Source organism: Muntiacus reevesi, chromosome 4, assembly GCF_963930625.1.
Source record: "Muntiacus reevesi chromosome 4, mMunRee1.1, whole genome shotgun sequence".
Taxonomy (NCBI): Eukaryota; Metazoa; Chordata; class Mammalia; order Artiodactyla; family Cervidae; genus Muntiacus; species Muntiacus reevesi.
In genome coordinates, this window is record NC_089252.1 from 28,961,939 (window position 1) to 28,987,246 (window position 25,308).

At 42.9% G+C, this 25,308-nt stretch overlaps 1 protein-coding gene across 5 annotated transcripts in view; it reads left to right on the plus strand.

The window, feature by feature from the left end:
- KCTD1 (potassium channel tetramerization domain containing 1) overlaps nt 1-25,308 on the plus strand; it is a 196,982-nt gene that overhangs the window by 124,150 nt on the left and 47,524 nt on the right. For 4 of the 5 annotated variants that reach the window (XR_010662876.1, XM_065932411.1, XM_065932412.1 and 1 more), the window contains exon 2: nt 23,056-23,234. Coding sequence is in view for 4 of the 5 variants with exons in the window: in XM_065932411.1 (XP_065788483.1) it covers nt 23,056-23,234 (179 nt within the window). In the remaining variant the exon portion in view is untranslated. Of the gene's footprint in view, nt 1-13,478; nt 13,500-23,055; nt 23,235-25,308 lie in introns of those variants that run through there. The other variant, XM_065932414.1, reaches the window with a different exon arrangement.

A 25,308-nucleotide genomic window follows, 5' to 3' on the forward strand; every position in this document is an offset into this window, starting at 1 on the left:
CCTGCAGTTCGGAAGACCTGGGTTCAGTCCTTGGGTGGAGAAGATCCCCTGGAGAAGGGAAGGGCTACCAACTCCAGTATTCTTGCCTAGAGAATTCCATGGACAGAGGAGCCTGGTGGGCTACAGTCCACGGAGTGGCAGTGAGTCGGACACGACTGAGTGACTGACACGCTCAGTTACTATTAAACACCTGTCGGCAGGTGCTGTGTGGGGTCTGGAAAGGACAACTGTTGTCAGAATGACAAGGGCCTCCCCTGAGCTTAAATATTCTAAAGGGACAAAAGGGGGAATCGGTAACAGCAAGAAAGTAGCACCATACTATATAGTAGGCTGTGTTCTACAGAAGAGAAAATCCCAGGGATGTGACAGGTGGTTATGGGGATGTGGGGCGGCTTAGAAGGGACACCAAGAGGCCCACCCTGGGAAGAGTGTTTCAGGCAGAGGAAACAGTATGTGTAAAAGCTGTGGAAAATCTTTGGCAAATGCCAAGTTAGTTCAGTTTAATGCTGGCCTGCAAAAAAAAAAAGGCAATGAAGTGGAACAGCTGGTTGGATCTTCCTGGAGGCGATGGGGAGATAGGGACCCCAGTTATCATGTCCTAGAATTGAACACTGAACAAGAAGCAGATTGCTAAACGCAGTGCGTGCATGTTAGTGTAGTTTGTCTGAAGCTTGAAGCAGGTTCGTCATGGTGGTTTAGTTGTTAAGTTGTATCCGACACCGTTCATGGACCGTAGCCCACCAGGCTCCTGTGTCCATGGAGTTTCCTAGGCAAGAATACTAGAGTGGTTTGCCATTTCCTCCTCCAGGAGATCTTCCTGACCCAGGGATCAGAACCCCCGTCTCCTGCATTTCAGGCAGAGTCTTTACTGACTGAGCCACAAGAAATCAGGTTACTGCACCTCTTAACTACATCTGATGTGTCAAGGAGCCTTGCTAGTGTCTCTGTCTCCTGCAGGGGTATCATTTGGCAAAAGACCTGGCACGCTAAAGCACCTGATGAAGGTTTTGCTAGCCGAATCTTCCTGTTAACCCCTGAGGCCTTCTGGAAAGTCTTTATTGGTAGAAAGAGATGCATTGTGAGAAATAAACCAAGATTTGTAAAGTTGTTTGGGTAATTCTGCTTTTTACCAGCCTCATCAAAGGAAGACTGTTGAGACTAGTGCCTGCTATTGGCTGCGTTTTCTAGGAGAGGGATTTTTTTTTTTTTTTTTTTAAGGAAAATGAACTCTTGATATTCAGCATTCTTTCCAGTGAGCCTTTTTGGGCAGCATTTATCCAGGCAGTACATATAAACAGGGAGATCAAGGCATTTTGTTAGGCGAAGAGTAAAAGTCACGGCTCTGACAAATAACTCCGGAAGGACATATGTGGCTTTGTGCCTTTAGAGCTTTTTGTTAATTTAAAGAGTGTTTTGTAATTTAACACATGCACATAAATTTTTTAAATATGCCATGAAAAATGACTTTGCCGCCTGCTCCTGACCTCTGGTTCCCCAGTAAAGATAGCCACTGTTACATTTTCTTACAAATTGTTAGGATTCAGCCATTTAATATGCATACTCAAAATATTGTTTGCATCCCCTATGAGTTTTGAAAGGTAGTGCTTTCTTAAATATTTGGATGTAAGGCAGCTACTCCAAGGTCTGGGGAAAAAAATCAGACAGTATAGAAAGAAGGTGGAATAATGTCATTGAGATACTGATTCCTGAGCATGAGTGAGTTTGGGGGTTCACATAAGTAAAACAAATCATTGCTAAGGGAAAAGTTAAAATCATGTGTTCAGGGGCTTCCTTGGTGGTTAAGATTCTGTGCCCCCAATGCAGGGGACCCGGCTTTGATCCCTGGTTGGGAAACTAGATCCCAAATGTCACAACAAAGACCTGGCACAGCCAAACAAATGTTTAAAAAAAGAGAGAGAGATCTGGTTACATATTTAGTTGTGAAATTTTGTACTTACTTCCCCCCCCCCCCCCCCTTAGAACTACTTTTTTAAATCACTTTTATTAAGGTGGGATTGTTGTTTAGTCGCCAAGTCGTGTCTGACTCTTTGCAACCCCATGGACTGGCTCGCCAGGCTCCTCTGTCCATGGGATTTCCCAGGCAAGAATACTGGAGTAGGTGGCCATTTCCTACTCCAGGGCGATCTTCTGAATCCAGGGATCGAACTCATATCTCCTGCATTGGCAGGCTGATTCTTTACTACTGAGACATGAGGGAAGCCCTAAGGTGGGATTACATAGAACAAGATGTGTCCAGTTTAAGTTCAGTGAGTTTTGACAAGCATATATACCTTTGTGACTACCATCCCAGTCAACATAAAGATCATTTTCATCATCCTAGAAAGTTTCCTCTGGTCCCCCTCAGTCAGCCCCCTGCCCTTGCCCAGCCTGCTGGCAATCCATCACTGATCTGCTTCCTGCCACTGTGACTTAGGTTATAGTTGTATCTTTTCTAGCTTTTCATATAAATGAAAATTTACAGTGTGTATATCCTTATTGCTGGCTTTTTTGTGTATGTCTGCTTTTCAAGTGAACCATTAATCTACAAGAATCTAGTGCAGAATTTTTTTAATAACTATAGATCCAGCTCTTAGAATTCTGTAGCTAGATGGACCCCAATTTTGATAGATCTTTTAAAAGATTGATTACTTCCTTAATCAAAGTGGTTCCATATTAGATACTTTATACCCTCATTAAATCCTCAGATCAGCTTCGTGAGGTTAGTATTCTTTTCTTTATTTATAAAAGAGGCATTTTCTTAGCACACTTGGTGGGGGTTGGGGGGGGAAACGCGGTCTTTGATTACTGCTACTGGTAAATGTGTTTAGTTGGGGGAAGTGGGACATCAGAATATCAGAATATAGCTGTAATGGTATTTTGAGTGAAGTATCACAAGGTCGATCCAAAGATTAAATGAGATAGCGTATGTCAAGTGTTGTGTATAGTTGCCTCACACACAGCGAGGGCCCTCAAGTGCTCCTTGTCACTGCGGTCACTGGTGGACTCGGGGGTCACAGCTGGAGCCCCTCTGTGATAATCCAGGCCCAAGCTTCTCGCCCTTCAGGGACCTGGAGGTTTCACCCCCTCCAGGGAGGGGTGGGTGTGGTGGAGGGAGGGTGGGCCTGTCTCCCCTGCCTCCTCCTCCCCCCACCCCAACAACCCCATTCCAGCAGCGCAGCCTTATTTTGCTTTTCAACTGTTACTCAAGCATAAGCTTTCTGGGACTTCCCTGGCTGTCCAGTGGTTAAGACTTCACCTTCCAATGCATGGGGGTGCGGGTTCCACCATGGGTCTGAGAGCTAAGATCCCACATGCTTCATGGCCAGAAAGCCACGAACATGAAACAGAAGCATTATTCTAACACATTCAATAAAGACTTTAAAAATGGTCCACATTAAAAAAGAAAAAAAAAACTTAAAAAAAAAATAAACTTTCTTCTGAAAAGTAAGGGTTCCCCATGAACAAACATAGGTGCTCTCCTGAAGTTCAGCCTCCTTGTTTAATGGCAGGAGAAGGTTTATCACCTTCTCAGGAGCACTGGAACCCAGCTCTCCAAATTTCTAACCTTTAGAAAATTAAAACAGGGGCGATGCCAGTCCCACATCTACATTTTAACAATACCGGTTCATAATGGGAACTGTTCTTACATATCTCAGCATTTCCTGGGCCAGTCAGGCTGGAAGAAACATTGATAAGCATAGACGTTGTAAGTTACCTGACATTGTGAGTTACCTCACAGCTTCTAGTTTGGGACATATTAGTTTGGGACATTTTTAGAGCTAAAATGTGGGATTGGCTGACACTATCTTTTTAGCTGTCATTTTCCTTTTTTTTTTTTTTTTAACTCTAATTTGTCATATTTTACTCATCCCTTACCCCTTCATATCACTTTTGAAATACGTGTGAATTAAGGTCAATTAGCATGTGTGTTGACATCCACCTCCAACTAAATTTTCGAATTATCTTCCTATCCATCTTGAAGAGGTAGTAATTTCAGCTTAAGTGGCAATTAAAAAGCAAAGAATTACACTTAATAACCTCCACCAGCATACCCAAGATCTTCTGTTGTGGCGTCTGAACAAATACTATTCGTCATCAATAATTTAGGTGGGATAGCACGTGACTTCCATTTAGTTTTACAGGGTTACCAAGGGCTCTAGTTCTCTCTGGGGAGATGGCAGAGTGAAAGGAGCTGGCCTTAGAGCCTGCTTACCAGGCGCCTCTCAGCTGTGGGCCGGGAGCAAGACTCCTCGAGTCTCAGTTTCCCTTTTTGGACAACACTCAAAATATACCAGCTCTTTTCCAGCCCTGAGTTCATTTGGTATTTATTATCAAAACAGTAATGTGCAAATTCTGTTTTAGACCTGCTACCTCAAATGTGATCCCACGTTACGGGACTAACAGTAATTTAGTTAAGTGTATTGTCAGAGTTGACAGTGAGGATATATTCATGCTAATTAGAACAGGTACAGTGAATAGGCTCCTGCTCGAGCTGTCTCATTAAGACTGAACTGAATTGATTTTGATGCTTTTTTACAGATTTTTAAATTAACAGTAACAAGTGGCAGCGATTGGCTCTAAGTGTATAGACTTTTACCTAAAACAGCCATATTCTGTCTCCACGATGGTTATTCTTTTACCTTTTAAGTACAGTATGCTAATTTCTTACCTCCTCCTACATCCTTCTTTATTATTATCCAACTAAATGTATTAGCACAACTGAATATAGATTTAGAGAGAGATGTGGTAATCACTGCTTAATTTAACGTTTTAATTTCCATAGTCCAACTACATGAAACAGGATGTATCAAGTACATTATTAGCAGGTAAAGTAATTCCAGTGATGAAATTTATTTTGAGTCTTTAGTTTATGTAAATGGTTGGCTGAATATTAATATTGAGATTAATACTGACACCCTCCCCATTACTGCTAACTTCATTTGATTACCTTTTAGTTTAAGATTTCTGTTAGAAGGGCAGCACATCTTATGTAAAGATTTAGAATATTTATTTGTTTCAACAAAACACTTTCCCATACAAAACTAGACTGACTTACAAACAAGCAGTTACTATTTCAGCATCACTCTGTTTTTTAAAAATTTTTTAACTTTTAGTTGGAGGATAATTGCTTTACAGTGTTGTGTTGATTTTTGCTGTACAAAAACTCAAACCAGCCATAAGTATACACGTATCCCGTCCTTCCCAAGCCTCCCATCCGCCCCCCTCTCCACCCCATCCCTCTCAGTCATCACAGAGCACTGAGCTAGCTCCCTGCCCTGGAGCTGCTTCCTGCCGACTGTCTGTTTTACATACGGCAATGTGTGTGTGTGAGGCCACTTTCGAAGTTTGTCCGCCCTCTTATTCCCCTGCTATGTCCACAAGTCTGTTCCCTATGTCTGTGTCTCTATGCCTGCCCTGCAAATTGGTTTATCAGCACCATTTTTTTAGATTTTCCATATATGTGCGTTAATATCATACCAAGCTTGCATATCTTGCTTATTTGTCAGACATCAGAGTTACAGAAGGAGGTATGTTTTCTATTTCTGTTGGCACTTCTAGTCTTAGCAGAATTCTCTAGGCAGTGGGTGAGGCCCTCATCAGAAGTAGCAGTTTCTGAAGACACGTGAAAAGCAATCCTTGTGGGATTTAACACAGTTGTGAAAGTCAGGCAAGTTTTCATTCACCAAATGTCTTCACTGAGCTAGAAGTTGTCCTTAAACAGTCCTTAAACTTTTAAGGACTTAAACTTTCCTTAAACTGTCCTTAAACTTTTGAGAACAAAGTAATAAAATAAACTAAAAACATGAAAAAAATGAATGTACTGCTTATTATTCTTGGCAGTATAATATCAGAAGTTCATCAATATATACTATATGTATCAGATAGTATATATTCTGTTTGGTCACCAAAAAAATAATAATAATACTTGTAAAGTTTAAGTTTCTGGCTATTTGTATAGTACTGCATACTGCGTAGCATAATGTAAGCTCGGACTTCACAACAAGTTCAGAACCACTGGAAAACAGAGGGAACGAGAAAGGTTGTGTGAGTGACATATGTGTAGGCAGGTATTTTGTCACTAGAAGTCCAATGCGCTATCCATTGCGCCACAGAGCCACCTATAGGCAGGTATTTTGTAAGTATCTCTTAAAATAATCATTAAGTCCTTGAGAAATAAAATAATAATTTGTAAAATTAAGACCATCATTAAAAATAATAGCTTTACTTGGGGACTTCCCTGGTGGTTCAGCAGTTAAGACTCCGAGCTTCCACAGCAGGGGGCATGGGTTCAATCCCTGGTCGGGGATCTAAGATCCCATATGCTGTGAGGTGCTGTCCAAAAAAGAAGGAAAAAAATAGCTTATTATTAAAGATTATATTCCAGGTACTAGGTAAGTGCTTTTCGTAACTGTCTACTCCATAACATGAACTGTTGCTTTTTCTCCATAATCACAAAAAAGCATTATTTTGACCTTGTTTAAAGAATGGGCATCCTTTGTGGCTCAGATGGTATAGAATATGCCTGCAATTCAGGAGACCAGGGTTTGATCCCTGGGCTGGAAAGATCCGCTGGAGGAGGGCATGGCAACCCACTCTGGTATTCTTGCCGGGAGAATCCCATGGACAGAGGAGCCTGGTGGGCTACAGTCCATGGGGTCGCAGAGTTGGACACGACTGAAGTGACTTAGCACACAGCAGCATGTAAGGATGGGGAGACTGAGGCAGAGAGCTGTTAAATCAAGCCCAGCAAGCTCGTGATGAAACCAGTATATGGAAGCCCAGCACTCTGGCCCTGGAGCCCTCAGTTCGATTCTGCCTCTGTGCACCGCTGCTGATGTGTTAGTGATATTTTTCCAAATAGAATTTAGAAAGAATAGCTGTCAATTCATCAGATTATACCATAAAATATTTTACTTCATTTGAAAATGTTATTACTTTTATTACCAAATAAATGTCCACCTAAGTTATTCCTAACATTTCTCATTAGTGTCTGTGTTTGAATCACGTGCTGCTCTCTGTTGCTCTGTTATGTTGCTGGAAGCATTCTGCCTGTTCCAGCCTCAGGTTCATTTTTTTGTTTCCCCTTCTGTTTCTCTTCTCTCTACTGAAGCGGTTTTGAGCATCTTCTGTGGTTAGTGCAGAGAAGAGAAAGCAGCTAGTGGTACACCCACCTTTCACAGCCCCTCCTGGAATTCAATATCAAGTTATTCAATCAACTGGTTCATTAGGCTTCCCTGGTGGCTCAGTTGTAAAGAATCCACCTGCAATGAGGAGACCGGGGTTCAATCCCTGGGTAGGGAAGAAAGGAATGGCAACCCATTCCAGTATTCTTGCCTGGAGAATTCCATGGACAGAGGAGCCTGGAAGTCTACAGTCCGTGGGGGGGCAAAGAGTCGGACACAACTGAGTGACTAACACTTTGACATTCAGTTGGTTATGAGTGCCTGGTAAGTGCCAGGCTCTGTGCTGGGTACTGAACAAAGCATTGCTGCGGTCCCTGCGGAGGCGCCGCCGAGTTGATTGAGTGACTCTATGTGTGTGGGTACTTAATCTCTCAGTCGTGTCCACCTCTTAAGACTGTGGTTGCGACCCCATTGACTGCAGCTCGCCAGGCTCCTTTGTCCATGGGGATTCTCCAGGCAAGAACACTGGGGTGACTCTGAGTACCTCTCGTTTATGAAATGCTTCACCCCTGCCTGGGGTAAAGTGGCGTTCGACTCTCTTCTCTTGTCCAGCACTCACCCTGAGTCTGCACCTCAGATCTACAGGGACCTAGAGTCAGCCCCACGGCGCGCGCTCCTTGTCATTTTCTGAAAACCTCAGCAGTGCCAAGATGCCCCGCACCCTGCTTTTCGGCGTGTGGACTGTTAACCCCCGAGTGCTGGTCTTTTTGTTGTGCAGTCCGACAGCATTAGGCTTCTGTTGTCATGGGAAGTATGTGTTTACTTTATTTCCACAAAATCCCTTTCGCCTCATTAGTATTTGATTTTTCCTTAATTGACATTCGTGCCTATTAACACCCCGAGTTGGTGGGTTTTGTCTTGTCTTTTTCACTTGACGGATGGAATGGGTAGATAACAATCAAAAAGCGTTTGAGGGCCATTGCCTGAAGGAAGAAATCGCTGAAGTCGTTTACTGGAAGGCGATCAGAGCCCTCAATTATGGAGCCTTATAGACTTGCTTTATCATCATCAGTACTGTGTATTCATTTTCCACTGTGTGCAGAAATAAAAATGTATTTCATTAAGTACTGTGGGGAGCTGGAAGGAAAAATAACCCTGCAGTACTCGCCACACCCTGGTTTCACTCTGAAGATGGCTGTGAGCTTTCACTGGATGCCTGTGATCTTCCATCCTGCTGGCTGGTGTCACTGATCCGTGAGCTCATTTATGGGGCCAGCTTTGCATGAGGGTCCCGGATCTGTCTACCTGGTTCTCTGAAAATTAGGCTTCCTCCCGATAATCTTCAGAAGGAAGCCGTACCTAGAGGGATCTTTCAGATTGGTTATAAAGGAGACCCTTGCAAATTGTAGGACCTAGAGAACCCTTCAGACACTCCCCACAAACCTGTTTTGACTGTCCACTTAGAGTAGTGGTCCCCAACTTTTTTGGCATCAGGGACTGGTTTTGTGGAAGATGCTTTTTCCACAGATCAGGGAGGGGAGGGGGATGGTTTCGGGGTGATTCAAGCGCATTCCGTTTATTATGCTGCCGGTGATCTGACAGGAGGTGGGGCTCCAGTGGTAATGAGAGTGATGGGAATGAGCTGTAAATACAGATGAAGCTTCTACCAGTGTGCACCTCCTCCTGTGTGGCCCGGGTCCTGACAGTTCACAGAGCAGGTGTTGGGGACCCCTGACTCAGAGGGATCAAGTGAGATCTACCCTGGAATAAAAGGAGGACCTGGGGGCCAGCAGCCAGGCATTAGAAACTGACCTCTTGAATAGAAGAGCAGACAGGTTGGTTGGGAAACAAGATGAAACTAGCCTGATCCTCCCCACATTCCCAACACATCTGCGTTTCTTCCTGTCTCTCCTGCGTTTCTCTCTCCGTCAGTTTTTCTTCCCGTCTCCCTCCCACATCACTGGCCTTTTCTCCCTTCCTAAATCTCTCTTGCATCCCTTCTTGTCGCGTTTCTTCTTGGTCCTAGCTCTTGGGCTATTTTCTGTTCTGCTGCCACCGTTCTGACAGCAACTATTTTTCCTCTTAGATGGAATTTTGCTATCCACCTCCTCACTGTACCACCACTGTCCTTGTTGTTGTGGCATTATATACTGTATCTTGTGGTTAAATAACCATCTAATAAGATTAAACTGGGACTTCTAAGACTACCAAAGACACTTTTCCTGCATGGTTCACTGCCTTAAGTGGAAATGCTCGGTGAAGTCCTGTCTGCTGTTGCAGGCAAACCAAATGACTGCTTTCAGAGTCTTAAGTCCTGGTGGGTTAGATGCTACCAGATTGCCCCAAGCCAAGGCAGCACATATCAGGAGGAAAAATGAAGGCTTAGATCCCAGGATATTTTGCTTCTGATTTTTTTAATCAACTAACTTTCGATGACTTTGGGCTACCATTGAACAATTTGAATATTCCTGCTTCAGTTTCCCTTCTTTGCAAAAGACAGTATTGCCCTTACCCTCCTCCTTCTCTGGACCTTTTAGAAGGCTTATGGGTTGTTATTACTCACAAGATCTGGGATTTCATAGATTCTACATAAGGCACTATGTAAATTCCAGGTACGATTTTTTTTTTCTAATTTGTTTCCTTTTTTGTACCATAGTTTTTTGGCCAGTCAGGTTGATCTTTAAAAAGTTAGTTTGTTGTTTTTTTTTTTAAACTCTTGTTGGTATTTATTTTAAGATACTTCTCCAAGAACACAGATGTCTCCTCCTTTACAGCATGAAGACTGTAAGGAATAGCTCGGTTGCAATAAAACCGGAGGAGGGAGACGGCCTCGATGCTGCCTTTACTGCTCATTCACTTTCTTTTTAAGCTGTGCTTTCAGTGTTACCTCCTCATCCATCTGCTCCTAAGCAGGAGGTTTCATCAGTTAATGTCCCTTCTAAAATTTACCAAGAAACATGTCTCATACCGGGACCAATAGTTCAGCTACAAGCAGTGTCACATACGTTCTCCAGGGCTTACTGGCCACAGCTGGCTGCTGCCAGATCTGACTTCCACCACATCATCAGAAGCCGACCCAGAGCATAGAGTCACCTCCACTCTTGCTTCATACCACCAGCGGCTCAGATGGGACCCATGGTCATAACTAAAAACCAGGATGACCCAAACAGCCAGAATCAGCCTCCATATTCTGAGAACAAAGATTCTGCCTGGCAGGAGATGTCCCCTGAGCGAGTGAGTGCGTGAAAGTTACTCAGTCTTGTCCGACTCTTTGCGACCCCATGGACTATACAGTCCATGGAATTCTCCAGGCCAGAATACTGGAGTGGGTAGCCTTTCCCTTCTCCAGGGGATCTTCCCAACCCAGGGATCAAACCCAGGTCTCCCACGTTGCAGGCAGATTCTTTACCAGCTGAGCCACAAGGGAAGCCCAAGAATACTGGAGTGGGTAGCCTGTCCCTTCTCCAGTGTATCTTCCTGACCCAGGAACCAAATCGGGGTCTCCTGCCTTGCAGGCGGATTCTTTAGCAACTGAGCTATCAGGGATGTCCCCTAGGAGAAGCATTTTTGGCAAGCCATTCGCCCTCTGGCATGCCTGTCAATGGGGCACACCACCCATTGGTTCTGGTGTGGAAACATTGAGACTCCCAGTCTCAATGCGGAAACATCGTTACTCTCAGTTGCTCTGATTTTTTTCTTCTTTATTACTCAATATTTCTTTCTGAAAAGATGACACTGATGTGGCTTACAAGAGATTCCTACTTTATTAAAAAGCATTTGTTTTCTATCACCAGAATGAATGTTTTCTATTCTGTAAGGGAATCTCAAGTAAGCTGCTTTCAGACCACTCTAGTATCGTAGAATAGTGCCAGTGAAATAGCACTACGGAAAAAAAATCTCTCTGAAGTAGGCATTCTAGTCATTAAGCACCGTATTTTGTTGGCTGTTTCACCCTGTCTGTGAAGGCAAATAAAAAGCAGTAGTGATTAAAATTTAATCTTCCCTAATCAGCTAGAGAAAACGCTGTGATTATTAAGAAATCTCTCTGTGTTGGCTTCTTTTTTTTTTTTCTGCTTTTGCGTTCATCGTTTTGAAATGCCTTTCATTTCATGACCAGTTCTTCTTTCTTTCGAAATAATTTTGAATTCTGACCTTCTAAGATGCTAACTGTCTTAAAGCATTTGAATTTTATGTTTTAAAAACATAAAAACGGTTTATGTTTTTAACAATCACATAATTATTTTTAAAAATGAGGACCGAGAAAAGCATTATAGATCAGCTGGGTCAGCTGCATCTATTATAAATGGGAAAAATGAAGTGAGAAATGACATAGTTTGCCAAGGCCACATGACTCATCAGTGACATGGCTCAGACTGAAACTTGGGCCTCCACTCTGTCACATCCTCAGGAAAAGTCTCTGAACTTAGAAACTTAAATCGCTGTCGACACTGTTAGAAACACTGCTGCTGGTATTCTCTGCAAAGGTAAATGGAAAAATTAGGAGTATGATCCTGGTAATGTGAAATGACTGAATACAGACGTGTCTTATTTAAAAATAATGTACTCCCGAGTCATAACACCAAGAGTGATTGTTTTCTGACTGTGCCAATTTATTGTTTGCTTAAGATTGTCCATAACTAGTTCTCAGGGCGTGTAAAGCATAATTTGATTCATTTTCTTTGTTTCCACGGGGCTCTCTTGTCGTTAGGAAGACAAGTCTTCCCAAGGCAGACTCTCACTCTTTGAATTGTTCACATCCACAGTGCCCCAAGTAAAAGTGAAAGTTGCTCAGTCTGACTCTTTGTGACCCCATGGAGTTCTTCAGACCAGAATACTGGAGTGGGTAGCCTATCTCTTCCCCAGGCGATCTTCCCCATCCAGGAATTGAACCGGGCTCTCCTGCGTTGCAGGCGGCCTCTTTACCAACTGAACTATCAGGGGAAGCCCGATAGGGCAGTGCGGTAGCCCTGCACCAAATATGAGCCATTGTTTCTCACTGAATGAACTTTTGAACACCCCTATTATGTAAATGAGAGTAAGTCAGTATACTTAAAAACTTGTGTATATTAATTTTTTATTTTTTTAAAGTGCATAAAGGTAAGCAGAAAGGCATCTAAGAATCTTAAAAGGAGCTTTCAAGGGACTCAAAATTAAGTCCTTGAAAGGAACCTATTTAGCTTTTGATACTGTTGGACAAGGAGTTTTTATGACCACATCCAAGAAAACAGTGAGTCAAGTTTATTGTTTATTTAGAGGCAGATGTGCCCTGTAGTTAGTGTCAAGGACTAATAGTTAGAGGAGTAAATGAAATGCCAGGTCATTTGTTTCATTTTGGGGAACAAAGAGATGGGGACTAGAGAGAGGTATCTGCTTCCTGGACCAGCTGTCCCTTTTCTTCTGGCTGACCACTGACCATCCATCCTTCAAACTCTCAAGCCTGTTGTCTTCATCCCAAAACAGACTGAGAGAAAGAAGGTAGATGGAGCAAGGCAAATCTGTCCTTTCTCTTGTGAAAGCCAGGCTATGGGTCACCTGGTAGTGGAGAGTGGTAACCTTACACTGGTACACAGTGGCAAGTGTGTAAAATAACACAGTAAATTCATTACTAGATAATTATAGCCTAAGCCACTTGACCTCAGAGTCAACTTCCTTCTCTGTGAAATGGTGATAATACTTAACATTGTGCAAGGGGTTCTGGTTTCAGACTCGAAGGCCCTCTCTGAGCGTGACAGAGTGTTTCACTGCCAACCTTTTTACTGCCACCCGCATCTTCTTGCAGGAAAGCAGGTGCCAAACTGCCTTCTGGAAAAGCAGGCGGTATTCACATGTGGCTTCTATCAGCTTGCTCTTGCTGGGTTTTAGATCTGGGAATCAAGGGGACCCCAAGGCAGGGACGAATGACCAGATAGTTCCCAGGAGTGTAGAAACCATAGGCTTCTGCCCCTTTCTTTCAGGATCAAACTAAATAGACTTCCGTGTCAGCTAAATATGAGCTTACTATGACCTGAGGCCCATTTAATTTTTTGTTCCGCACATTTCCTCCCTGGCAAGAAAATAAAAGGAAAGGAAGCTTCACTCCTAAGTTCTGTTCCATTTCTGTATTTCTTCATTCTGTTCTTCATTTTAAAATGTCCACAAAATACTGATGATGAAAGTAAAATATAACAGCATGCCAAGACTATGTACTGATTGATTCAATTGGGTAATATAGTGCTGGGTGTTTTTTTCCTGTTCTTTTTTTTAATAGAATTTTTTTTTTTTTAATTTCAGTGTTCAACATCATAAAGTACAAGAGAAAAAACAAAAACAAAATTTGCCTGTAACATCATTACCCAGTCCTATACCCTACTGACATGTGGGTGCATTTAATTTCAGGTATTTTCATTGTACCTACGCCTATTTTTGCAAAAAAAAATTACCTTTCCCTCTAGAACTGTGACAGAGCCTGCTTTCACTTTAATGCTATGTTTTAATTAAAAAAAAAAAAACAGTAATATCCATAGTTGAGCTATAATGTCTATTTAAAAATACTAGTTCTGTGATTTTTTAAGTATATTTGAAACTGCCCAAGAAATTTAATTTAAAAATTAATCCAGCTATAATAAACACAGCAAAATTCTATCAAAATGTTATCTTTTTATAAATTCAGTTTGATTTTTGAGGGGAAAAAAAAAGGCAGAGAAATCTTGGCAAATAGTTTTCTTTTCATGGTCCCAGCTTGATAATCTAATAAGGGAACTTCTTGGATACATATTTCACTATTGGAGGGAAGAAGGCTCATTGAGGACATTTCATAGCTGGTAAATATTGTGCGTTATAATAGATAAACAGTAGTAAGCCTTCCTCCTGGCCTTAGGCAAGAAGAGTAACATTTTGCTATTTCAGATTAGGAAGTAATTACAGATTAATTTAACACAGTTGGTAGTCATTTTGAAACAACTTTGAAGCCTCTTGTTTTTTATTTCCTTTTTTTTAATCTGTGAAATTAAGATTTGATCTGAAAACAAAATCAACACAGCTCACGTGTTATTTCATTTTATGAACCTACCGTGATGATCTCATTCTCTACTTCTTTTCATAGGCTTTGTCCGACTCTCATCTTGTGGTTTTCCATCCTATTTTTTTTTTAATTAAAAATTTTTTTCTTGATGTAGACGGTTATTTTTAAAGTCTTTATTGACTCTGTTACAATTTTGCTTCTGCTTTGTGTTTTGGTGTTTCTGCTGTGAGCCCTGTGGGATCTTAGCTCACGGACCAGGGATAGAACCTACAGCCCCTGCATTGGAAGGCAAAGTCCTAACCACTAGACCACCAGGGAGATCTCTGTCTTATTCTGTTTTTCTTTATCTATATCCCATTGTGTAATATTTTATTGGCGTAAAATGCTGTCTTTCTCATCTATGAGTCTTTACTCCTCAGCTGCTTTAAATGTTCTCTGTTTGTCTTGCTGGATCCATAGTCATCTCCCCTGTACATGGAGTGTATGGATGTATTAAATGTCATTTTTCATGTGCAGAAGGAAAGAATTCCTTCTGCAGAAATTCCTCTGTCTTTTCTTTGTGCAACATCCTATATTGTAAGCCATCACCAACATCTCACCGACTGCCAGCTTTACTTCTCTGTAGAGTGGGAAGATTCATCCTGTCTTAGAGATGAGAAAGCTGGAGCCCTGTAGGTTTGGTAACTTCTCCAAGATGACCCAAAGACTGAACCTGAACTCAAACCAGGTCTTCAGATTCCAAAAACCAGGGTACTTTCTCCTGCACACTTGAGGTGTTCTCTTTTGGTTTATTTTTTTCCAGCTACGTAAAGTTTGCAAAATTGTTTTACCTTAAAAAGAAGTTTTCTTTTCATCATATTTGTGCAGAAGTTTTTCTTCATTTTATTATATATTTTACAATCTAAGTTAATGTGGGGCTTGATCTGGGGATGAATTAATTTGGAGTGATTCTTGTATACGCTAGAAAACCAATGACCACACTTGTTATGAATCTCTGAGTCAGGAGCAAGCAGGTTCTGTGAGTTTGAAGGGAGTACCTGTGAATAAAATGAATGAAGATCTGATAACAAATTTGGATGCTCAGAAGCCTTTTTAGCCTACCTCTCCGCTGACTTCAGAGATTGACAGAAACAGTGTTCAATTTTGAAATATTGCTCGGACTTGTTTTTTTGTTTGTTTTTTGTTTAACCTATGTGAAATTATAAGAAGCTATTTATTTCTCTCTCTCTCCCCCCATTGTCACTCTGCTATTAAAGTAACGTTTGACACATAGTAGGAGCTCAGTCAGGCTTCCCTGGTGGCTCAGATGGTAAAGACTCTGCGTGCAGTGTAACAGACCAGAGTTCAGTCCCCGGGTGGGGAAGATCCTCAGGAGAAGGCCCTGGCTACCCACTCAAGAACCCAGTCAATGTTATTTGAATGAAGAAACAATGCGGGCCCGTACAGAATATGCTGGTTTTACGGTTGAGAGTCTCAGCACACAGCTTAGGGGATGTTTCTCTATAAGAACCTTTACTGTGAGTCCAGCAAGATGGTGTCAGCTTTAGACTAACCCTCCCAAGGCAATGCCAGATTTCTACCCTCAGAAGCAAGATCCTTGTCTAAGACACTTTGATTACAAGCTACGTGGCCAAAATGGTTGGCCCAGTATCAGAAAACAGAATTAATCAGAACTCCCCACTCTCCATGCATTCCATATGATTGAGGTGCTACTTGGGTACGTGTGAGAGTGCGGGTGGTATAAATACATGTATTTTAAACCCAGGCTGAATTTTGTGGAAAAGTTAGGGTTAGTGTTAAATTCCATCACTGCTGTATTGCATGTGTCAAATAATATAGGTAAATATTTTACTATTGACATACTTTTCTGGAAGTATCCCAGACAGTAAAGAAGCTACCTGTAGTGCAGGAAACCTGGGTTCCATCTCTGGGTTTGGAAGGTACCCCTGGAGAAGGGAATGACTGCCCACTCCAGTATTCTTGCTTGAAGAATTCCATGGACAGAGACTAGAATCCATGGGGTCGCAGAGTCGGACATGACTGAGCCACAACACTTTCATTTTCTGGGTATGTGTGTGTGATATACTTGGGTACGTGTGTGAGAGTGTAGGTGATATAAATACATGTATTTTCAACCCAGGCTGAAATTTGTGGAAAAGTTAAGATTTGTGTTAAGTTCCTTCATTGCTCTATTGCGTGTTATGAATGACAGTATCAAATAATACAGGTAAATGCTTTACTATATTGACATGCTTTTCTGGAAGTATCCCCGAGAAACCTGTTTCTTTTCCCAATGAAAGAGATAATATAGTCCAACCAGCTAGTGGAACGTGACAAGAGACAGGGGCATACGTTCTTAACAAATAAAGTCATTAAAACTTTCAGTTTAAACTTCAGCTCATTTGTTCCAGGCGGTGCCCCTGGGGCTCCTGTTTGAACAGCACACAGCAAGGTTAGATTTAGGAGGCACATTTTTCATTAGCTGCTTTTAAAAAATGCCTGAAGTCAAATCCCTTGAAGGACTCTCCTCTCCCAGAATCATTGCTGCTCTGTTGGGTAGGTGAGATGGATGATTAAGGTACAAGGAAGCCACAGACTAAAAGCAGCTGAGAAATGGAAATTTTAAAGATAAAGCAATGAACATGCCTGAAAAATCTATACAGGATAGAAATGAGGGGATGGAGAATTAGAAATAGAATTTCAGCTGCCGTTTCATGTCTGGGTATTAGAGTCAGATTTGGTGAATCGGATGGGAGAAAATAATAAATGTCTTTTTGGCTTTTAAAAGAAGTATTTCACAGAAATTTAAATGAGTATCTGAACAGAAAAATGTTTGGATTGGAGGAGTTTCTTCCAAGATTATTTTTTGGTTTGTTTTCTTTTTAAGTAGAATAAATCTTAGGTGCACGTATGCATGGGCTTCCAAGGTAGCTCAGCCAGCAGTTAAAGAATCCACCTACCAATGCAGGAGATTTGGGTTCAATCGCTGGGTTGAGAAGATCCCCTGGAGAAGGAAATGGCAACCCACACTAGTATTCTTGCCTGGAGAATCCTCATGGACAGAGGAGCTTGGCAGGCTACAGTCCATGGGGTCTCAAAGAGCCGGATACGACTGAGCACAGACACACGTGCACATACGTATGTATGTAACTGTTTAACTTCCCAGATCAAGATTCAGGACTTTTCTAGCTCTCCAGAAGATTCATCCTTATCCCCTCCTAGCCAGCTACCCGCCCTGCCAAAAAAAAAAAAGATGGCCAGTGTTCTGAGCTCCGTCATCACAGATTGCTTTTGCTGCCTGTAACCTCTTGGGAATGGAGTCATTCGGGATGTGCTTTTATGTCTCAGCTGCTTCTCTGAAACCCAGAGATGTAGTGTGTGAAGCATCCTCACTGCATGGTTACTCATCTCTTTTATTTTCATAAAATCAGTAAAGAAGGCAGAAGTACAGTTAGAAGGAGAGAGGGAACTCATTGTGTTGGAGGGGATGGGGTCATAAACCATTTGTATTCACTTTAAAATGCCCCTGCTTCTCCCTGAGTGATTAAAGTTCAAGTTTATCATGATGTGGGCCTCCATATATCAAGAAAAATTCAAACAAGGTTTACTGCGCTGTCCTGTCCAACATGACAGCCACTAGCCACACTTGACCTAGTGTTAGTTGTGTCCGACTTTTGTGACCCCATGGACTGCAGCCCACCAGGCTCCTCTGTCCATGGAATTCTCCAGACAAGAATACTGGAGTGGGTTGCCTCCAGGGTTGCCTCCAATACTTGACCTACCTACATTACATTTAAACTAGTTAAAATGCATTAAAATTACGAATTCGGTTCCTCAGTCGCACTAGCCACATTTCAGGTCCTCAAATGGCCACACATGGCTCGTGGCCACCCTACTAAATGGTAAAGATATGGAACATTGTCTCCATTCTTGCAGAAAGTTCTGTCAGACAGCTGCTTAGAAAACTGGCTGTGAGTTTCCTTCCTCTTCTTCTTCCCCCTTTTCCCATCATAGTAATATTATAGTGGGTTTATTTATATTTTCATTGTAAATTGCCATTTAATTCTGTGGTCCTCAGACCATCATCTTCAAGCTTCCGTCTCCTGCACTTTCCTTCCATACTTGGAAAGAAAACAAGTAGGGGAATTCTCACAGCATACTGAAATTTTACTAGAAAGTTTAATTTCTAGAACGTATCACGTGGTCTCCTTCCTGCATCCCGCAGTGAGCTGATTTCTCATCCATCAGATTTCAGCTTAGACTGTCTCCAGGTAGTCTTCCCACCCCTCCTGCCAGCCCCCAAGCCTGGATTACCTGTCCTTGTAGTTAAAACGGCCACAGTAACCTGGCTTCCCCCTGCTTATTGCAGTTGATTGTTTCCTGTCTCCTCTCTCCCATTGAACCAGCTTGCTGAGGCCAGGGACCAGCCTGTCCTGTTCCCCGGGGTATGTGCATCCTTAGGGACACTGCCTGAGACTGGAAGGAAGGAACAGTGGCTACAGGAGGAGGGGACCGTAACCAAGTAACTTAACATTAGGATGGGGTTCCTTCCGCCAGTCCACCGCCCGGGCGAGGAGTCTGTTCCAGAGGGGGAATTATCAGAAACACCACCATTTTGTCTGGCCACTTTTCCAAATACACCTCAGTGCCCTGAGCTATTTCTCCAGCAGTGATGTTGGCACATTCAAAACACTTGTGCTCCCTTCTGGTTAAAGTTCATGGTTTTCATCTCATTGGAAGTGATGTTGAAAGACACGTACAGCCTAATGAGATGATGCTGGGAAAGTGATTAAAGATGGGAACGTGGAGCTGAAGCATGGTGATAATAGGATAGAAAGTTTTTGCTGTGTCTGTCTGCAGGCAGCTGTTCTGGGTATCACAGGTCAAATCTCACCAATCCAAATGACCTATGGGAAGCTGGCTGTATCCAGGAAAGGTAGGAAGCAGGGTAAATAACAGAAGTCCGAGCTCAGTCTGGCTTTAAAGATGAATTTATCTTCCCGAGTATCAGGAAACATAGAGATTGGAGACTCGGAGCTGGTGGATTCAGTGTCTCAACAGTGCCAGGGAGGATCCAGCTCAGCCAGCCTGGATGTTGGCTTCGTTCTTAGGCTGGTAGGGAAGTGGCTGCTGCAGGCAGGGTCAGACATCGTATCTGAGACCTCAGTGTCCAGTTAAAGAAGAGAGAGTGCCAGTTCTGGTCACTGGCGAGGGGAGGAGGTGGCCACGGCTGAGTCAGCTGAAGCACCTGGAATCAGTGCAACAGATCTGAGTGTCTCCCACAAGCGCTCAGACCAGCCAGCCCCAAACACGCCCCCCCTACCCCCAGCCTATGGATTTAAAGTCATTTCAGCCTGCACCAATGTGGAAAGTAGTGAGTGAAAACCTCTATTCCATTAGCTGATAGCAGTTTATACCTTAGAAATGATCTAAGGGGATAAACACAGAACACAGAACACTGCCAGGATGAGAAGAGAGCCTCAGAGAAGAGCTCACCAAAGACTAATTGTAACGTTTCAAGTCTTACTGGAAGCAACGGGAAACTACTGTATAGCACAGGAAACTAGCCTCAATATTTTATAATAGCCTATAAGGAAAAAGAATCTGGAAAGGTAGGTGTGTGTGTGTGCATGCTTGTGTGCCCAGTCCTGTCCCACTCTTTGTGACCCCATGAACTGTAGCCTGCCAGGCACCTCTGTCCATGAAATTTTCCAGGCAAGAATATTGGAACGGGTTGCCATTTCCTTCTCCAAGGGATCTTCCAGACCCAGGAACCGAACTGGTGTCTCCTGCATCTCGTGCATTGGCAGGCAGATTCTTTATCACTGTGGCACCTGAGAAGACCAGATATATACACATATACATATATATGTGTATGTGCATGTACATATGTGAAATGAAAGTGTTAGTTGCTCAGTGTGACCCCATGGTCTATAACCCGCCAGGCTCCTCTGTCCACGGGGATTCTTCAGGCAGGAACCCTGGAGTGGGTATCCGTTCCCTTCTCTAGGCGATCTTTCAGACCCAGGGATAGAACCTCGGTCTCCAGCATTGCAGAGAGATTCCTTACTGTTGGAGCCAGCAGGGAAGCTATCTAAATATAGATATAGATATGTATAGCTGAATCATTTTGCTGTGCACCTGAAACTTAACACAACATTGTTACATCCACTGTATTTCAATTTAAAAAAAGGAGGGGGGGACTTCTCTGATGGTCCAGTGGCTAAGAGTCTGTGCTCCCAATGCAGGGACACAGGTTTGATCCTTGGTCAGGAAACTAGGAGAAGGGGTTGATGGAGGACGAGATGGTTGAATGGCATCACCACTCAATGGACATCACCACTCAATGGACATGAGTTTGAGCATATCTGGGAGGTGGTGAAGGACAGCCAAGCCTGGTATGCTGCAGTCCCAAAGTCACGGGGTTGCAAAGAGTGGGACACAACTGAGTGACTAACAACAGCAGGGAACTAGATGCTGAAGCCGCCACAGAGATAGAAGATCCCATGTGCTGCCAGATCTGGCAGAGACAAATCAATTTAAAAAAAAATGAGTCTTACTAGTCTGCCTGAGCCCACCCATTAGGAAACTTCCTCCTTGTCCTAAAGGGTTAATCCCCCACTTCCCATCCTCCCCTCCCACAAGGAAACACTGGTTTCATTTTAAATTTAGCAATATCCATACATATATGATTTTCAGTGTACATGGTATATATTCTGAGAAATCTGGATTCCTTCAACTGATCAGTTACGCTTTCTTTTTTCCTCCTTCTCCGTAGACCTGGCAGTGTTAGAGCTGTGCTGAGTGAGGTCACAGTCTAACTACAGTATTAACCCTGCAAATCTGTTCATTTTTACCCCAGCACCCTGAGGCGGGGTATGGAATGTGTCCAATTGAAAAACTATTACAGACGCTGCAGTGCGATGGGCTGAATTGTAACGGAGACTGGTGTGTGTGTGTGTGTGTGTGTGTGTGTCTTTAACCAAGAGATCATTTTCTAAAAGGAAGTCCGGTAGAGAGAGAGAGAGTGTGTGTGTGTGTGTGTGTGTGTGTGTCTTTAGCCAAGAGATCATTTTCTAAAAGGAAGTCGGGTAGTACGTAGCTCTTAAAAGTACAGGTTACATGATTGTACTTTTAAAGGAAAAAACGCATTTTCTGACACCCAGATTTTAAAATGCTGTTGAATATTTCCCAGCCTTCACTGCTTTACATTTCCTACTGATGTGTGTCCTTGTTTTTTTAGTTCTTTTCCCCATCCCATACCTCTTTGACTTTTCTGTATGTGTTGCAATCATCCCTTGTGCTTTTTAATATTTATATTGAGTTGTTAAAAATATACAGGAACATACAAAGAATGACACAGTGACCATCTACAAACCCACTTCCCCCAGTTTAAGAAATAAAGCATGAACCCTTTCTATGACTGTTCCAGGGCTCTGTTTAATTCAGCACGGAGAAAAGCACCACACAGATGGTCAACATTTTGCGTAAAAGCTCAATCACCACCCCATTCACAGTAGATGCGGAGTTCCAGAAGGAACGTGCATTCCCAGTCTTGCCTGGACATGTGGTTAATGCTAACTAGTCCAACAGTTGTGCCCCAGGTAACTCCTGAAGCTGTTTTGGATCATAAAATCTAGGATGTTTTGCAAATTTATATTTCATCATGCTGGGCTTTATGCACAAAAACTAGATGACTTCCCATTTGTAATCTCCATCAAAGGCATTTCTCAAAATCCCTTTATTATGCCTTATCACTGACTCTGCCGCACATTGTTTGCAAACAATCTCTGGCTAAATTGTAAATCTGCAAGCACCCTCGTGGCGATCGCCTGGCAGAATTCAGACATAAGTGCTGTTTGAGCTTTTCCCTAATTGTAGATTCTAAATATTTGACCCCCTTCTTTGAGTGCCAGAGACCTGACTTGACTTGTCTGTGGTTTGGGCTCGAATATGAAAGCGATCGACCATGTTTGGATGGTGTTTGAAATATATATATTGTATCCATGGAAAGGATGGCAGATTTTATTTTCTCAGGAGTACAGTTTCTTCAGCACGTTCTCGTGCCATCATGTGATGTCCCCCTTCTGCTTCGTTTGTTTCCAGGATACCTTTGCCTGTGGGGCAGCACACTGTACCCCACGTGCCTCAGCCCCACCTCGGAAAATTATCTCTTCTATGAGCTCAGCATGCATGAGAGCAGCTGGCTCGTGGCTCCCAAGCACAGACGTCATCACTGGAGGGGACACGTTTTCAAGGTGTCCCCAGTTCCATAGTCTTCTGGTGAGAGAAGCAGGAACCCAGTGGGTAGATGTGGGTTATCTTTTTGTTTGTTTCATCTGTTGACTGATGAGTTTCTGGTACCTGTTTACAAGGTTGCTTTGAGTGTGTGAACTGATGGTTAGACCAGTCATGCCCCATGCCCCCTTTCTCCTGATTTGGAAAATAGAAATTGAAGAGACCATTCCGCAGAACCAAAGGGCCAAAGGCCTGTATTTATCCCCAGCCCGTAGCAATAAGGTAGTTTTCCAAGAGAAGGGTAGAGCATATGTATTTTATCTGGATGGAGACCATTTCAAGTATTGATTATCTTTTCATTTGTAGTGAGTAGTAGTTCTCCACAAGCCATTAACCAGTTGTTAAATGCAAGAATTCATTAGCAAAATAAGCCATCACAGTGCGTGGTTCGATGTGAAATAAATATTAGTTCAGCTCCTTGATTCTGAGCATGGGAAGTTTTCCTTTTCTTTGTCACATGTCTCGGGGTTTTTTCATATGCATGACAGTAAAAGCGAGAGCTTGCTGATTTTCCAGATTTTATTAGCGAACAAATATCAGCGCTAGTCACTGGCTTATTCTGTAGGAGGTATGCATTTCCTTTCTCTCCACTAAATAAAGCAAACATGTCTAACCTTGCTTCTCTCTCTGTAGGACAGTCGGCCCAATATGTCAAGACCTCTGATCACTAGATCTCCTGCATCTCCACTGAACAATCAAGGCATTCCTACTCCAGCACAGCTCACAAAATCCAACGCGCCCGTCCACATCGACGTGGGCGGCCACATGTACACCAGCAGCCTGGCCACCCTCACCAAATACCCCGAGTCAAGGTAATCCGAAAGTGCATGTGTTTGATGAGCTAACTGTTCTTCCTTTGACCAGCTTTGCAGCGTGGCCTCACCGTGGCCAGGAGTAGGACGTGAAGGCATTGCACACCCACCCCCACCCCACCCCCCGCCCCCAAACACCGCCCTGGGACACGAACGTAAATCTGTGAGTCAGGGATTGATCCAGAGCTTAGCCGAGTGCGCGTGAGAGTGTCACCGAGGATGGAGTTCTGCGATAGTTCACTCCTCTGAGATCTTCACCTTTCTTAGCATAGTAAACAAAGGATGGTGATTTCTCCCCCTGACCTTTCTTCTGTTCTCTTCTGCTAAAACACACTTTCTTATCAAGTCTTAGTATTTTATAAGGGCTCATTTGGCCCACCAACGTGTGAACTGGAAAAAAATCGAGACTCTTATCAGTAGGGCAGTATATTTAGAACAGCTGGCAAAAGTCCAGAAAGATAATCTTGCTTGAAAAGAAATGAAGGGCAGTGGAACTGTAAGAGCGCAAGGCAGATAAGTAAATATAAAAAGGATGTGAAGGGGGGAGGCTGTTGTACAGACAGGCTTTGTACACCACTCTGAAGACAGCTCCCCTCCTAAGTCCCCGTCCACCCATTTCTAAAGGAGTTCCAACGAAACAATTTACTTTGCACCCCCGGACCCCACTGCTCCCCCCTCCACCTCAGCCCATCTGGATCTGGGGACTGTGGCAGAACCTATTAGGGAGTTTATCTTACGCAGTTAGGCTGTTGAGTAGAGAAAGAGGCATGAGCTCACGTGAGCTGATGTTGGGATAAGGAGCTTTCCCTACCTGTTTCTGCTCAAATGAAATGGAAACAGAGCACTTGGGCTTCAGAAGAGCACTCATTGCAGGTTTTGAGCACCTCCTACAGCGTGATAGGTATCAGGTAACTTACAGCCTAAGGAGGGAGCACGGATGAAATCACTGTCATAACTGCACGAAGACGGCTCTTTTGGTTTTTGTTCATCTCACTTCACTGTCTGATATTTTATGAAGGAATATGCCTGTGTGCCAAGTCGCTTCAGTCGTGTCTGCCTCTTTGTGACCTTATGGACTGCAGCCCATCCTCTGTCCATGGGATGCTCCAGGCAAGAATACTGGAGTGGGTTGCCATGCCCTCCTCCAGGAGATCTTTCCGACCCAGGGATCGAACCTGTGTATCCTGTGTCTCCCGCACTGTAGGTGGATTACCGCTGAGTCACCAGAGAAGCCCCAGTAGGATAATATATTGAGTCATAAGTTAATAACTGAGTTAAATAAAATATATCAAAATTGATTTCACCTGTTCCTTTTTACTCTTAATGTGGCTACCAGAAAATACAAAATTACACATGTGTCTCGCTCTTTATTACCGTTGGACAGCACTGAACTATATATTCAGAGATTCAAAAAGCATGTACATAATTAAACCTCTCCCTCCCTAAACCTCCTGATACTTAACATATATCATAAATTGAATATCTCTTTCTCCAACTTAATTAGAGAAGATACAGTGATCATCTTTTTTTCTCAATCTTTCTCTGTGCTTCCTTGTCCCGTGCTGGAGCCATAGTATCCTGGGAGCAACATCAAAAACAATTTGTGGTTCATTATTCCCAGGTTTGAAAGTTGACGCTCCCATTTAATAGTTATTTGGTCATGGATAGGTTCAATTTCTAAACGCCTATCTTCTGTCTTGTGAAATAGACACAAATATATATTCTTCCAAGGTTATTGGGAGGATTATATGTGATTACAGAAAGCATGCTTTGGCCCTGTGCCCAATACATAGTATTGCCTTTATACTTAATCCTCTGCCAAACCCAGCAATTGTTTCTTTTCAAACTGCCTTCCAAATTCCAAATATATCCCATTCCTTCATTTCCTCGACCACAGTAACAGCCTCACTTCTGGATTCTTGCCTGGATTCCTACAGGCTCAAAGGCGTCCTTGCCTGCATCTTCTGGTCCTTCATCTTTAATGTCCCCACCTGTTGCAGAACTGCTGAGCCATTCCAAGGAGATATTTTTAACCATATGTCCAGACTTTTGGAAACAAGCCTTACAAGTAACT